Consider the following 16,440-nt stretch of genomic DNA (forward strand, 5'->3'; position numbering starts at 1 on the left):
TGATGGAAATTTTATTATAATCCCCATGACTTCCATCCCTAACTTTATTTTCTTACTGTCTTGTGATTTTTATTATTAATAATATCTTCAAAAATCCTTCCCAACCTTCTTTCCCTTTTTTCATAGCAACATGGATCAATTAACCAATCAATATTTCATAAGTATCTACAGTGGATCCTTTTCTAAAAACCAGTATTATTTTTGCTTTATTATCACTATACTCTAATATATATACATATATATATATATATGTATATATATTATCACTATACTCTAATATATATACATATATATGTATATATATATATATATATATATGTACACACACACTCATATATATGTATGTATATATGTATACACACACACTTTTACAATTTTGACAAGGACCCTTGATTTCATTGGTCTGGGTCTGGCCTTCACTGATGAAAACTGCCATCCCTTTACATGGAGTAGTACATTTTCTAAAGTCACTATGGCAATCCAACAGCCAGCCTGAGCCTTTCTGCCAGATAGCAGACAATCAGTCTGTCACCCAACCCATACCCGGATCCCTTTTCTAGCATGGTAGAGCTTGAACTTGTCTGTTAAAGAACCAAGGGCTTAATATAGCATTAAAATGTTACCACTTGATCAAGATTTTAGGATAAATATGTATGGTTCTATGACTTCAAAAAGCTTGATACCACTGTCCTAGGCTAAAGGTATAAACCAATAAGAGTCACGGATTAGAGGGAAATAGCTTCCCCTGTCAAGTTCTGTGGTTCTATGGTGGCAGCTGCTGCAATTCACAAGAAGGCCCCACCTAGCAATCTTGGAATGTCTAAGCTAAGACTATCGGGTAGGATTGCTTAAGCTGCATCTGGTTGTCCACATGCCCAGAAAGCAGAAGGAAAAATGCATGCATGGGTATCCCAAGAAAGAAGAAGGGGATAGGTTGGTGTGTCAACGAATTTTGTGTGTATATAGATAGTATTATTACCTTTTGTAAAACAGCCCGATTTACCCACATAAGTCAGATAACATAAATTTATGCTTTTTGAGTACATGTTATGGTGTAAGCCCTATTTAAACCATGCAAAAGAGGAGCTCTTGGTCTTCAAGGGGTTCTTAAAGGGAAGTAAATTCTACACTTTCTTTTCCATTTTTATATACGCAATTATAGAATCTCAGAATTGAAAGGAATCCAAGAGGTCAATGAGTCAATGGCCTGCCCAAATTATGAATCCTGTTTACATTATCCCACCTAAATGGTCATCTGGCCCCTGCTGGAGTGGTAGGGAGCCTGCAGACTTGATATAGCCCCATTTTGGGGTGGTTCTCATGGTAATCTTTAATTAATCTTTGTATAGCAAGGTTCAAAGGTCATCTTCCCTCTCTACCAAAAAAAAAAATGCCCCTTTTACCTGCTAGCAAGTGTCAGAAATGCCTTTAGCAGAGAAAAAGCTTATAATTAGAATTGAAGTCTAAGATCTCGTTTTGTTTTTATCTAGAATGCATTGATATATTTTAGACCTTGTTTGAGGCCGTGTGTGTGTGTGTGTGTGTGTGTGTGTGTGTGTGTGTTTGGGCATGCGCATACATGCAGGTGTGATATATGTGTTTTAAATAATATTGACCCTCATTTACATGATAGAGAAAATCTTAATATCTGGCTTATGAAAATGGTTCAGAGCTGGAAGAGTCATGGAATTATTCATTTAGAGTGCAAAAGAACTTTAGCTATTATGAAGTCTAATCCTGTCAATTTACACAAGAGGAAGCCAAGGCCCAAAGAAGGAGGCAGTGATGTGCTCAAGGTCACACAATGAACGACGGAGTATGGGGCTTGGAACCTAAGTGTTATGACTCCCATTCTGGTGATGGTGCTCCTTTCATTGTAGACTGTCTCCTCAAAGCTTCCCCACCTCTACAATTTATAAATGAGGAAACTGATCCCCAGAGTGGTGAATGACTTACCCTACAAAACACAAGGAGTAAGTAGCATAGTCAAGATTCAAAATCATGTTCTGTGACTCCCAGATCTAGCATTCTTTCAACCTCACGGATTATGCTTTAGCTATAATCAAAATACTCATAGCAAACACCATGATGAAAAAAATCCACATGAAGAATCTGTCGATCACTTTTGCTACCTTCTTCCATTCGATTCCTTTTGCATTATTGGTCCGGTGATCTTTGAGGCACTTAGCAATGTACTCAATATTCCTCGTCAGAGCCATGTACCGGGCACAGTAACTGTCAGCCTCTTTGGGATTCTCACCCTGGGTTCCCAAGTCATTATTTAAAAGTCCGTTGATTTCCTTCTTTCTCGAAATGTTATTGTCTCTGTTTCTGGGTCCTTTCCGACGCAGCTCTGGGAGTTTGCCGTCCTTCTGGTGATGTTCTTGTTCTTTGCTATGGCGTGGGCTGGCACAACGTTCTCCAACATCATAAACAAATAAGATCTTGGACATGTACTTCAAGATGACTACCCTTGCCCACTGGGGTACTGGCTTGGCTTCAGCACCGCAGAAGTGGATATTCATCACCATGATGGTCAGTGCAGTCGATGCTGTTATCAGAGCCATTGTTGCGATGTAGTATTTGCCTCAGATTAAAAACAAACAAAACAATTTGCATTAAAAACGATTTTTCGTTTTCTTCTACCACTATCCCTACACTTCCCAAGTCAAAAGCTCTGTTTACTCTAGTTTTAAAGAATGGATAGAATTCTATTTGATCAGTCATTAAAATTCTTCAAGTTAAATTCATTATCCACCTTGCCACTTAAAGACTTATAAAATAAAGGAGTTGAATTTGATGATTTTTAAATTCCTTTCCAACTCTAACAACCTGTGATCTATGCCAATTCTAATAGCAAATCAATTATACTGGTATAAATCTGGAACTGACTGATCCAACCCAAAAGCATTTATTAAGCATCTACTATATTAAAGGCAATAGGAATACAATGACAATTTATTAACTACCTGCATCATCATCATCATCATCATCATCATCATCATCATCATCATCATCATCATCACTGTCAAACTGTGGCTCACTCACTTTGAGCACATAGCCATCATTACTCTTAACATAACCACTATTACTGCCACTCACCTATCAGAGGTACGTTCTCAGAAGGAGGCATGATCTCTGCAACCATTAATTGAAATACAGTCATGGCCAAGAGGACAGTGACTCCCAGGGACACTTTTTCACCAGAGGCTGCTGGGAGGTAAAAACTCAATGGGGCTAAAAATGATATTAGCACGCATGGGATCAACAAGTTAACGATATAGAAAGATGACTTCCTCTTCAGAATAAGTGTAAAGGTTATGTCTGGGTAAGGCTCAGAGCAGCACCCATAAGTGATCACATTCTTTACAGCAGGCATTCCATGGATTTCCCACTCCACATCTTCAATGAAATCAGAGAGGTCTCCACTATCCAATGCATTAAATATATCCACTTGATTACCATTATAGGTCCAGGAACCAAAGGTCAAGTTGCACTGCTGATCATCAAAAGGGAAATAAGATACATCAACTACACAGGAACTCTTGGTTATAGCTGGGGAATCCCAAGTAATAAGACCATCATATCTGAGGACCACATTTGTATTCACTGGCTCTGAGGATTCATCATCAGCTCTAAGGAGGGGAGGGGCAGAAATGAAAAAAGAAAAGCTGTTAATTTATCATCTCATTTCTTTCCCAATTTTTTCCATCCCCCAAAGTAGCTCTCTACCTTTTAACTCTTTACCTCAAAGTCTCCCCTATTCTACTAGGTACTTAGGCTCAAGAAGGCAGTTAGGCTCAGTGGACAGAACACTGGGCCTGGAGTTGGGAAGACCTGAGTTCAAATCTGACCTCACATACTTACCAGCTGTGTGACCCTGGACAAGTTGATTAACCTATATCTGCCTTAATCCATGGAGAAGGAAATAGCAAATCATTCCAATATCTTTGCCAAGAAACTCCCATGGAGAGCCTTGGCACGCTATGGTCTATGGGGTCCTAAAGAGTTGGACACAACTGAACAACAACAACCTAGGCTCAAAAGTTTAGAGTTGTTCATGAATCAGCTTTCTCTTTTCCTTATATTCAGGTAGTTACCAAGTCCTGTTGAATTGTTCCTTTGAAACACTTCTGAATGGGAGGAAGAAAACATGAACAACTTGGGGGCAGGGGGGTGGTGAAGGAGAGATTATGGAAGCCTTCATAGATGAGATGGCACTTAAGCCAAGTGCTGAAGGAAAACAAGGATTCTGAGAGGTGGGGATGAGAAAGGAATGCATTCCAGGCATGGGGGATTGCTGTTCTAATTTCACAGAGATGGGAGGAGTGTCAAGGTTGAGAGACAGTGGGGCTGGAAGGTAGAGTTTGTGAAGAAGAGTGGTATGAAGGCTGGAAATGTAGCCTGAAGCTATCCCGGCGGAAGAGTTTATATTTTATCTTAGAGGCAATGGGAATAATTGAATGTTTTTGAGTAAGGTCAGACCTGTAGCTTAGAAAGACTATTTTGATGGTGGTATGGACAATGGAGGACAGACTGAGAGACCATAGATTGGAAACAGGGAGGTTAATTAGGAAGTTTCAGGTGATATGGGCTTATACCAGATTGGCGGCCATGCAAGTAGAGAGAACAGGCTGAAGGAAATATGCTTCGGAGGTAGAATCAATATTGGTAACTGATTCAATATAGGCAGGAGGGGAACAATCAGGAATAATATAATAATAACAATGGTAATAATAATAGCTAGCATTTATATAATGCCTACTATGAGCCAGGCAACAAGTCAGAACAATCCTGAAAGGTAGATTCTTGTGTTACCTCTATTTTTGCAGATGAGGAAACCAAGGCAAATAGAGGTTAAGTGACTTGTCTGAGGCCACACAGTTAGTAAGGGTCTGAGGCCAGATCAAAGATGACTCCAAGGTTATGTACCCTGGGTAACTGGGTGCCTTCAACAGCAATTGGATAAAGGAGGGTCAGGTTGGGGGAGGGAAGAAAGTAACAAGTTTTGTAATGAATATGTTGAATTTAGGATACCCATAGAAAACTGAGATAATGTACCATAGGCCAGGGACAAGGCAGGAGTCTTCCAAATGAATTTACTCCCTACCAGATTTTGCGTGCTAACCAGAAGTGGTAATTTAGCCAATGACCCTTTAGTGATCTGAAAAATTTCATGACAATAATTAACATTTTTATGACTCTTTAAAGTTTGCAAAGCACTTCCCTCATCTCGCCCTTGTAAGTAACCATTTTATAGAAAAGGAAAATGACTTGTTAAGTGTCCCACAGGGCAAAGACCTGGGTGTATGTGGCCTCTGTCTTCAAATTCAGTATTTTCTCTACCATATCTCCCTGTCTTCCCTCTCCAGATTGTCAGATTCCCAGGGAGAGCATTACTTACTGGAAACATCTGATTAAATGTCCTTGGTAGGCATCAAACTCCTATAAGGACATTTGGGTAACTAGATTTGATATTCTTTCATAACATAAAAGTAATCAGCTAACATTTTTATGGCACTTTATATACATTATCTTATTTTATCCCCACCACCCGAGAGGCTGGTACTATTATTATCTCCATTTAACAGATGATAGGTCAACTGATTTACCCATTGTCACCCAGTTTTCAAACATCAGAGGCAGCCTTTGAATTCAGGTCCCCTTGCTGCCAAGGCCCAGATTCTATGACGCTGCCTAGCTACCTGTTCATCTCCAGGACTACAATCATATTGTTTTAAGTACCCAAGCTATTTACTCAAAAGTAATTGGCAACTATTTGCACATCATTTACTTAATGGCAAAATGCATAGGACCCTCAGCCTCCACTACTTCTGTGTGCCAACTGCCTTGCTAGGCTCTGAAACAAGAATAGAGAACAGTGTCATGACTGTGTCTCCTTTTTTTTTTTTTGGCAGTTGGGGTTAAGTGACTTGCCCAGGGTCACACAGCTAGTAAGTGTCAAGTGTTTGGTTTGAGGCTGGATTTCAACTCAGGTCCTCCTGACTTCAGGGGAGATACTCTATCCACTGTACCACCTAGCTGCCCCTGTATTTCCCTTTCTTATCTTAATAGGCAACTAAAGTGGTAGAGGGGACAGAATGCCAGACCCAACATCTGGCAGGCCTGATTTCAAATCCTGCCTCAGATACTTCCCAGCTGTGTGACTCTCAACAAGTCCCTTAACCTTGCTCAGCCTCTGTTCCCACTTCTGTAAAATGGGGATAATAATAGTACCTACTTCACAGGGTTGTTGTGAGATAATGTTTAATAAGTAAATATGATATAAATATCAGTAATATAAGTATTACATACTTAGTATACACATACATTAATAAGAAGAATAAAACACTTTGCAAACCTTAAATTGCCATATAAATGTTAGCTATTATTAGTGGCACACATTCTTAGATTGTTCCTCTTACATTAGAAGTAGGGGCAAAAACATTATTTAATAGCCATGAATACACTCAGAGTTCCCACAAACACAGATACTCAGGAAATCTAAGCCAAAAGAGAGACAAGATGCAAAAATACATTAAATGTTTCATTAGACCAGTTGTCCAATTCCCATACAACAAGGGCTTCATTTCATGCCTGCTAGGAATATCCTTGTGCTTAGATTCAAATAAATTACTAGTTGAAACACATGCCAAATATCTGAAGATAGCGACACGCCATTAGTTTTGATTCCAACTTACTTGTTATAAAGAACAATATCCGGCCTCCATACTAAGTCACTGGGGATCCTGATGGTGTCTAGCCCATCATACTGGTCTCTATCCCACTTGAGATATGCATCATACCAGATTTGGCGAATCCACAGATAGGCTGTCAAAATTTGGTTTCTCTCATCCTGCAAGAGGACTTGGGATGTGGATACTTCTAGATGACAACAACTAAACCAGATGTATCCTATGGCTAGAATGCATTGTCTACTTCTGCATTATGGCCATTTCAAGGGCTTCATGTTACATGCACAAAAAACAGCTTTTAAAAATTCTCCTTCTCTAAGTTAATGACAAGCCCATCTTTTAAAATTATGCTTAGCTTAAAATGGGCAGATGTTCAAGGTCCTATTTGATGAACAGATCAAATTTCTCATGAAAACATACAAGGAGGGAAGAATGGCAGGGACAGAAAGAGTAAAAGAGAGAAGAGAGAAAGAGTGAAAAGAGAGATGAGAGAAAGAGGAGAAAGAAGAGAGGGAGAGAAGGAAAGAAGAAAACAGAGAGGGAGAAGGAGAAGAAAAAGAGCACAGAGAAATAGGGTAGAAGAGAGGAGCAGAGAAGGGGAAGGAAGGAGGGAGGGAGGAAGGAAGATGGGGGTGGAGGTGGAGGGGAGAGACAGAGAGAAAGAGGCACACACAGAGACAGACAGACAGACAGACAGAGACGTACATATCCATAATGCAGAGAAGGAAAGTGAAATCTCATAACTAAATGTACCCTCAAATGCAGAATAAGATACAGTATCTTTTAAACACACACACACACACACACACACACACACACACACCCTTGTTTCTGTTTTCTTTCTCCAAGCAGATTTTAAAGGTCTTACAAGACATTTTTGTTTTGCTCATTCACATACCAGACTGCTGAGCAGAATGAGGGTTATTTTCCTCATTTCATATCTAAAGAAAACATCAGTGAAATTAACACCTTTGTGAAGTGAAGGCCCCTCTCCTTTATCTCACCCATCTCCCATTATGCCTAACACAAAATACCTCCTGCTCCTATCCCCTCTCACTACCCTAGCTAAGAAGCTGTTCTTTTTGAAAATAAGGTTGCTGTCCTAAACAGCAGCTCTAATAGGCATCCATTTATTGTTACTTACCATATCTTTAATTTGGGAGAGTGTAATCTGCAGAGTGACATTTAGTACTTTGTCTGTATCTTCCACTGGTCTCAGGGCATTGGAGTAATCTTCAAAAAGGTCATTAAATAGCTTTTGAGCATATTTTCCTTCTGCTGCCTCTATGACTGCATTAAAGAAAAAATTGGTACTGAGTCAATACTCAGAGCATAGCCTGTATCTCAGAGCAGAATGGGCTGTATGTGCCCTCCCCTACCCCACCCAAAATCAAGCTTACCCCAGACTTGCTCCAGGAAACAGAGCTAAATTGACAAGTAGCTTTTGGGAAGTATTCCCATTTATCCATCCCTTTTTGCATCGAATGTGTGCCCCTGGTCAGCTCCCTTAACACAGTTCCCCCCATTCCCAGAGATCTGCTTCTCAGTACCAGATACTCTGAGCCAGGGTGACAGATACAAAGGTACAACCACTACCACATGAGCTCTCACCTCTCAGTCTTGAGGCTGCCCACAAAATCCAGCAAAGGGAAAAGCAGGAATGGGGCCAGTCCATCCTTTTCCTGGAACTCCTTGAAGCTGAACCTGAGGCAGAGGCGATTTTCACTCTCTTTGACTGTATGAGAAATTATAAGACTTGGCATAGATGGAAAATCTCTATCAAGTCACCAGTAAACTCTGGCCCCAGCGCCAGGCTTTTCTTTCTTGGGAGCAGTTGTCGCCGCCGCCACCACCACAGTGAATGAGAAATCTCTTACAGTATTGCCCGCTGAACCTGTGCTCATGCTGACATCCTGGGCTCCCCTCCCTCACCCTTCCCATCTCAGTCTCATGCTCGTTCCTCACCACAGGTAACCTGAGACCAGCCTATTCTGCTCCTGCTGATGAATGATGTCTGGAGCTTGGGGGAGTCAGGCCCAGAGTTAACGGTGAGGAAGGGAATCCCAGGTGATCCTCTGCTACCTTCACCCAGAATACTCAGATCACACACCTGGAAGGGCTTTTGGGGGAAGAGAAAGGGAATAATAGCAGAAATGGTCCTCCTTTTCCCACTTTCTTGCCACAAAAACTTCTTTATGCCTGAAGAGATGGCTTTACATCATAGGAATTTATTCAGACTCCCAGGGTTAACCTGAGAACTCCCACCTCCAACATGCTGATATGAAGTGCATAAAAAGTTTGCTGAAACTCTGTTATCAGCTGAAAAAGTGAGGATGAAAATGATTTTATCCAAATCAGAAGGGAGAAGAAAAAAGGGAGATAATTCCATAGTTGAAACATTACACTATTTACTTTTCTTTCAGTGTTTCCACATAGATTGCTTTCCTATTCTCTTAGTCTGTCAACTTTAATACCCTTTGAGTTCTAGGATCCAGTTCTTAACTTTGTGGATCCAGGGAATATATATATATATATATATATATATATATATATATATATATATATATATATATATATATACTACTTGGCCTGTGCTGAGCTGGCTGGCCCTCAGAATTTGACTCAGGGGCCAACCAAACCCACAAGAAATTTATGTGTAAAAATAATAGCTAACATTTGTAAAGCACTTTAAAATTTACAAAGCACTTTACACATGTTATCTCAGTTGGTTCTCACAACAACACTGTGAGGTAGGTGTTATTATTATTTCCATTTTATAGCCAGGGAAACTGAGCCTCAGCGAAGCTAAGTGATTTGCCCAGGGCTAGCAAATCTCTGTGGCAGATTTTGAACTCAGATCTCTCTGACTCCATGTCCAGCGCTCTATCTACTTCAGCACCTTGATGCCTCTAATGTAACAACGACATTGATGATGCTACTGCATCTTCATCTTTATTTCAACACCTTCAATTCAACAAAATTTATGAAGCATCTATTATGTGCCTTTCACTGTGCATATTTTGGGGGTGCAAAGACCAAAACAAAAACAAAAACAGTACCTGCCCTCAAGGAACTTATAATCTACTATCTTGTGTATAGTGTTCAGCTTTTATCAGCTGCAATTTCACACACATAATGGTATTTGATTACCAAAACACAATTCCTTCATTAGTTTACTACGTGAAATTCAGTGGCCAAGTAGACCAGGAATTCATGTCCACACAATTCTTCCCAACAGTAAAACCCACCTGGAAAACTCAATTAAGAGGTTAGTTTGCCATAGAGATTCAGAGCAATTGGGAGATGAATGTTCCTATTTTCTTCAAGCTGCCTGAATTTACTAAGCCATCCTTTGCTCTTTGGGAGCCAAACCTACCAAGTGGGTCGGGTGTTTGTCAACAGCTCTCCCTTACTGCTGTAGGTTTCTGTTTCTGTCTGCTTCCCTTTTGCTCAACTCCCTTCTTAGAGAGTATTAATGTGATGCTAATTTCTCATGGTTTCCTTATTGCCATCTGACTGCCCTGGCTGTTATTTTTAAAGATCATATTTCACCGGTGACCTGATTTGCCGCTAGGTGGTTCAGTGGATAGAGCACCAAAGTCAAGAAGACCTGAGTTCAAATTTGACCTCAGACACTAGCTGTGTAACCCCAGGCAAGTTATTTAACCTCTGTGTGCTTCAGTTTCCTCAACTGTATAATGGGGATGATAATAGCATCTACCTCCTAGCGTTGTTGTGAGAATCGAATGAGATAATATTCGTAAATGCTTAGCATAGTATGTGGCACATGCTAGACGCCTAATAATGCTTGTTACCTTTTGTGTAACCAAATTCCTAGGGTCCACCCCTGCACAGTAAAGGTCATCTTTGATTTATTTTTCAAATTGCTCACAGATAAGGACTGTGGTTATACTGCTCTTATCCTCCCCCACAGTGCCTAGCACAAAATAGGGCTCATAGCAGGTGCTCAACAAATACTTGCCCAATGATTGGTCGCATAATTCTAGCTAGCAGATCGCTTCTTCTAAGCAAGGTGAACCAGTCATCTCACATAATCTACATAGATCTTATGTGTACATTGTTAGTTGTATGTTGTCTCTCCCCATTAGAAGGTAATCTTGGGATCAGAGCTTGAGTTTTTGCCTTTCTTCGCATCTCCAGCATAGTGCTTGGCATACAGTAAGTGCTTCACAAATGCTTGTTGACTGACTGAGCCACTTCAAAACTCTCATATTCAATTCAGTAACATTTCTTATTTGCTATGTACAAAGCACTATGCTACATGCTGGTGACATAAAATTAAAAAAAAAAATTAAATCCCTGCCCTCAGGAAGGTTATATTCTCCTTGGGGAATATAACATGTATACAGACAAGTATAATACAAGGTAACTTGTAATTGTGTTCATGTATTTCCTAGGTTTGTCTTGGCAGGTAGACTCCCAAATATTTTATTTTGTCTACAGTTATTTTAAATGGAATTTCTCTTTTTTTCTCTTGCTGCTGGGCTTTGTTAGTAATGTATAGAAATGCCAATGATTTATATGGGTTTATTTTATATCCTGCAATTTTGCTAAAGTTGTTTGTTATTTCAAGTAGTTTTTTTTTAGTTGACTCTCTAGGGTTCTCTAAGTATACCATCATATCATTGGCGAAGTGATAGTTTTGTTTCCTCATTGCCTATTCTAATTCCTTCAATTTCTTTTTCTTCTCTTAGTGCTAAAGCTAACATTTCTAGTACAATATTGAATAACAGTGGTGATAATGGACAACTTAATACAAGGTAACCTGCAGGAGAGATCACTGACAATTGTGGGGCAGGGACAGAGAGATGATCAGGAGGGCTTTGGGGAACCAAACTGGATTTTGAAGCAAGATAAGGATTCTGCGAGGCAGAGGAAAGAATGTATTCAAAGCAAAGATTATATTCACTGTAATGTCTTTAAGAGGGCTGAAAAGGAGCCTATTGCTTCTGGGGCTGGGGGAATCAGTTACAAGGGTTGAAACAAGGGAATCACTTGTTCAACTCTCAGTTATTTTGGAATTCGATTAGCCAGAATATCCCATTCTCAAAGTATGCCAGTTTGCTGAGAATTCATGAAATGCTATTGAAAACATGAACAGTTCAGTGCATAATTAAACCTGGTTGAGTCAGGAAATTATGTGGTTCAAATGCCAGCAGCAATGTAATGGGGCCCCAGGCATAGAAGTTCTGATAACAGAAACCACAGAACGTTAAGGTCAGAAAAACAAACCAAAAACTCTAGTGAAATCTGTTTCTAGAAAGCACACTAATTCATTCAGTGTCCATGTGTGCGCGTGCGCACGCACACACACACACACACACACATACACACACGCTAGCTTCTTGTCTTAAATGACCACAGTTCAGTTAATTCATTAGAGCTCTGGGAGTGAGGCTTCCATCCTTTACAGCCTAGTTTTCAAACATTTTATAGCACTGTAGTAGGCCATTGAAATAATAATAAAAAAAAAGATGAGAATCTCTATTAACGACCAACAGAAAAATTCTAGAGAAAAGGAAGCACGTTTCAGAATCTTCAGGATACTCTGCCTTCCAGCCAAGTATGGATGACGCATATCTGATCTATAAGATATCTAAGAACCTTGTGCTAAAAATTTCACCTGGTCACAGAGGGGGAGAAGGAGGAACCATAAGATCATAGATTAAAGTTGGCAAAAATGGCCAAAGGTGGGAATAGACAAGGTTGAAGGGGTATGGGGAAGATAAGCATACTAGCACATTGTTGATGGAGTTGAGATTAAGTACGACCATTTTTGGAAAGCAATTTGGAATTATGCAAATAAAATGAATAAAATGCCCACTTATTTTTGTTGTTCAGTAATGTCAGATTCTTCATGACCCCATGAGGGTTTTTCTTTTTTAAAATTAAAAAAATATTTTCTCAAGTACATATAAAGACAATTTTAAACATTTGGGTTTTTTTTTAATCGTGGGTTCCAAATTCTCTCCTTCCCTTCCTCCCCCCTGACTAAGAAGGCAGCAATTTAATGTAGGTTATACATGTACAGTCATGTAAAACATTTCCATATTAACCATGTTGTGAAAGAAAACATAGACCAAAAAAAAAAAAACCAAGAAACATAAAGTTTTTAAAAGGTATGCTTCAATCTGCATTCAGACTCCATCAATGCTTTCTCTGGAGTTAGATGGCATTTTTTCAACATAAGTCCTTCAGAATTGTCTTGAATCATTATGTTGCTATGAATAGCTAAGTCATTCATAGTTAACCATTGTACATCAGTTTTTCTAAAGCATTCTGCTCATCATTTCTTATAGTATAATAGTATTCCATCATAATCATATACCACAACTTGCTCAGCCATTCCCCAATTCTTTGCCATAAAAAGAGCTGCTATAAATATTTTTGTACATATGGGTCCTTATCCTTTTTTAAAAAAATTTCTTTGGCATACAGACCTAGGAGTGGCATTGTAGAGTCAAAAGGTATGCAGAGTTTTGTAGACCTTTGGGCATAGTTACAAATTGCTCTCCAGAGTGGTTGAATCAATTCCACCAATACTGCATTATTGTCTCAATTTTCTTATGTGTTTTTTTTTTAGCAAAGGTACTGGAATGGTTTGCCATTTCCTTCTCCAATGGATTAAGGCAAACAGAGGTTAAGTGACTTGCTTAGGATCACAGAACTAGTGAGTGTCTGAGGCCAGATTTGAATACAGGTCTTCCTGGCTCTAGACTCAGTGCTCTGTCCACTTAGCCACCTAGCTGCCTCTAAAATGTCAACTACTGGACATATGCCCCACGTAGGTCATTGAAAAAAATTTCCCATATATGCCAAAATACATATAGAATTGCTTTTTTGCTGTAGCAAAGAATTGGAAACAAAGTAGATGCCATTGATTAAGAAATGATTAAACCTATTGTGGTACATTAATGTAATGGAATATTAATGTGCTATAAGGAATGTCTAATAATGATGAACACAGAAAAATAATGAAAGACTTACATAAATGATACAGAGTGAAGTAAACAGAGCCCAGAAAGTAGTATACACATTGACTACAAGAATATAAAAAGAAAGAACATGAGTCACCAATTAAAAGTGAGTATTACAAAATTACAAAGAAGCAATATGAAATATGAAAAGATACTCCCACCCCCTCTCCCTTGCAGGAGTGTGAGGTCTATGAGTATGGAACATTACATGTATTTTCAGACTTTTTCAACGCATTGCTTGATTTTGCTGATCTTTTTCTCTTCCTCTTTTTATTTACTTTTATTTTTACTTTTAAAATATTGTTATTTGGGATGGCTCCCTGGAAGGATGAAGAGGAGAAGTAATAGAAGAAAACTTAGTGACGTAAAGACAAAATATATCAATAAAATTTATTTTTAAAAATATAAAGTCCTTGAAAGCAGGGACTAGCTCTCTTTTTAAAATCAAATTTTATATATTCAGTTACAAAAATATCTATTTCCCCTTTTTCCCACCACTACCTCCACTGAAGAAAAGAAAAAAAAACCTCTTGTTACAAATATGCAATCAAACAAAACCAATCCAAATATTGGCCCCATCCAGAAAATGTATGTCTCCTTCTGGGTCTATCACCTCTCTCTCAGCAGGTAGGTAGAATGTTTCTAGAATCATAGTTGGTCATTGCATTAATCAGAGTTCAGTCAGTGCAGTGATCAGAGTTTGACTGTCTCACTTTTGTATTTCTATTCTCCAGGACCTAGATCAATGCTTGACACATCATAGGTGCTTTAAAATGCCTTTTCATTCTTTCATTCATTCTAGACCTTTTAACATTCCATAAGTACCAGTGCAGAGCTTGGGCTTTCCTTTTGCTATCCCTTGCCCATGACTTGCCCACCTCCTTTTCCAATCATATATTTTACAAATGCTAGTTTTTACACCACTGCTTGTGCACAGGTAAACATTGCTGGTGTGTGTCATGCCCTGTCTCCAACACCCTTTAATTCTTAAAAGGTCACGGTGTTCCATGATTGCACAGCCACATGGCATCATTTGGAGAGTACTAATGTTAAAAAGACAGGAACATTAAAAATACACTGGAGATCATTACCTCTACATGTGACAAATTCTCTTTTAGAATCCCAGAACAGAGATCATACTATTACAAGAAACTGTATTGTTTTTTGTTTTTGTTGAGGAAGGGGGAGAGGGGAATTGTTGGATTATCTCTTCTAATACCTACCCACTATGGCCCCATCTCATTTCTCTCTGTTTGCAATCAACATCACATCATGCTAATGATGACAAATGTTACGTTTCCCTAAAGTTCTTTTAATATCACAGATGTGTCACAAACAGAAAAAGACCAAGAAACACCACTGTAATAGGATACAACAACATGGTCCCACTATGGCCTTCCTTAGTGTTTTTGAGTAACAAGGGAAGAAATTTATCCAGCCACACAGGTAAGTGCAGCAGGTCCCAAGTTCTCTCAAGGATGTCACTCTAGGTTCTAATACCTTTCTTTTTGTTCTCCTCAAGAAATAAAAGAAAATCCTTCCCCTTATGAACCGTATAGATTCCACTAGTCACCAGATTTTTCATGCTCAAAAACTGACCTACTCAACATTTCCAAATAAGGAGAAAGTTTTTGAAAAAATTCATTTAGTATTTTACTTTTCCCTAATTACATGTAAAAACAATTTTTAAATGTTTTTAAAATTTTGAGTTCCAAATTCTCTCCCTTTCTTCCCACCCCCCTCATTGAAAAGGCAAGCAACTTAATAACTCAGGAAAAAGCTGATAAAGGTCATTAAAATAAATTAATAGATGTAAGAAACGTTCATGAATGATAAGAGACTCATAGTATTTTTTTTTCTGAGGCAGAAAGGCAATCTGGCAAATGATATGGAGTATTCAATTCTTCCAGGTGAATGATCTAAAAAAGATAATATTACACACAGAAGTGTCTTGCCAGAGGGCATATGCTGTTTCCCACAGAAATAGCTTAAGTCTTGACTGCTAATAGTTCTGTCTAGTGAAGGTTTGTTTGAAGGTTTTCCACCCTGTGTCATAATTCTGCTCAAAGCCAATAGACAGACTGTATTTATAAACACATCTTTTAAAAATATTTTTAATTTAATTTTTTTTCCTGAGTTTACTTTTTTTAATTAATTTATTTTGATTAATCAACAATCACTTCCATATGCTTTTGAGTTTTAAATTTTTCTCCCCCTTCCTCCCCACTTCCCTTCACAAGATAGTGTACAATCTGATATAGGCTACACATATACATTTCTATTAAACATATTTTCACATTGGTGATGTTGTAAGTAAGAATTAGAACCAGTAGGAGGGACTACCAGAAAGAGGAAACAAAGCACAACAGAAGGGGAAAAAAATAGCAAATAGTATGCTTCAATCTGCATTCAAACTCCATAGTTCTTTCTTTGGATGTGGATAGCATTTCCTATCATGAGGCCTTTGGCAGTCATCGCACAGCGTGGCTGTTACTGTGTGTACAACGTTCTCCTGTTTCTGCTCACTTCACTCAGCATCAGACCACACAAGTCTTTCCAGGTTTTTCTGAAGTCTGTCTGCTCATCATTTCTTATAGCACAATAACGTTCCATTGCATTCGTATATCACGACTTGTTCAACCATTCCCCAATTGATGGGCATCCTCTCAATTTCCAATTCTTTGCCACCACAAAAAGAGCTGCTATAAATATTTTTGTACGTGTGAGTCCTTTTGAACACATCTTTT

The 16,440-nt window shown here is 38.7% G+C and overlaps 1 protein-coding gene across 1 annotated transcript; it reads right to left on the reverse strand.

Annotated features, from left to right (window-relative positions):
• Positions 1 to 331: 331 nt before the first annotated feature.
• Positions 332 to 9,033, reverse strand: CHRNA9 (cholinergic receptor nicotinic alpha 9 subunit). Its single transcript, XM_020989653.2, has 5 exons — positions 8,307 to 9,033; positions 7,840 to 7,985; positions 6,702 to 6,856; positions 3,103 to 3,635; positions 332 to 2,587 (listed from the first exon to the last, which is right to left on the reverse strand). The coding sequence occupies exons 1-5, from the start codon at positions 8,368 to 8,370 to the stop codon at positions 2,046 to 2,048; spliced, it is 1,440 nt and encodes a 479-aa protein (XP_020845312.1). The 5' UTR covers positions 8,371 to 9,033; the 3' UTR covers positions 332 to 2,045.
• Between the last annotated feature and the right edge of the window lie 7,407 nt (positions 9,034 to 16,440).

This window comes from Phascolarctos cinereus, unplaced genomic scaffold (genome assembly GCF_003287225.1).
Source record: "Phascolarctos cinereus isolate Bilbo 61053 unplaced genomic scaffold, phaCin_HiC Scaffold_9;HRSCAF=440, whole genome shotgun sequence".
In the NCBI taxonomy this organism is placed as follows: Eukaryota; Metazoa; Chordata; class Mammalia; order Diprotodontia; family Phascolarctidae; genus Phascolarctos; species Phascolarctos cinereus.

What these genes read in the sequence shown, in the direction of transcription:
- CHRNA9 (XM_020989653.2), bottom strand. Translation starts at nt 8,370, where the DNA reads ATGGACTGGCCCCATTCCTGCTTTTCCCTTTGCTGGATTTTGTGGGCA. An exon ending in GGCAGCCTCAAGACTGAGAG is followed by an intron (nt 7,986 to 8,306) that starts GTGAGAGCTCAT and finishes TCTTTAATGCAG; the next exon opens with TCATAGAGGCAGCAGAAGGA. An exon ending in TCTCCCAAATTAAAGATATG is followed by an intron (nt 6,857 to 7,839) that starts GTAAGTAACAAT and finishes GTCCTCTTGCAG; the next exon opens with GATGAGAGAAACCAAATTTT.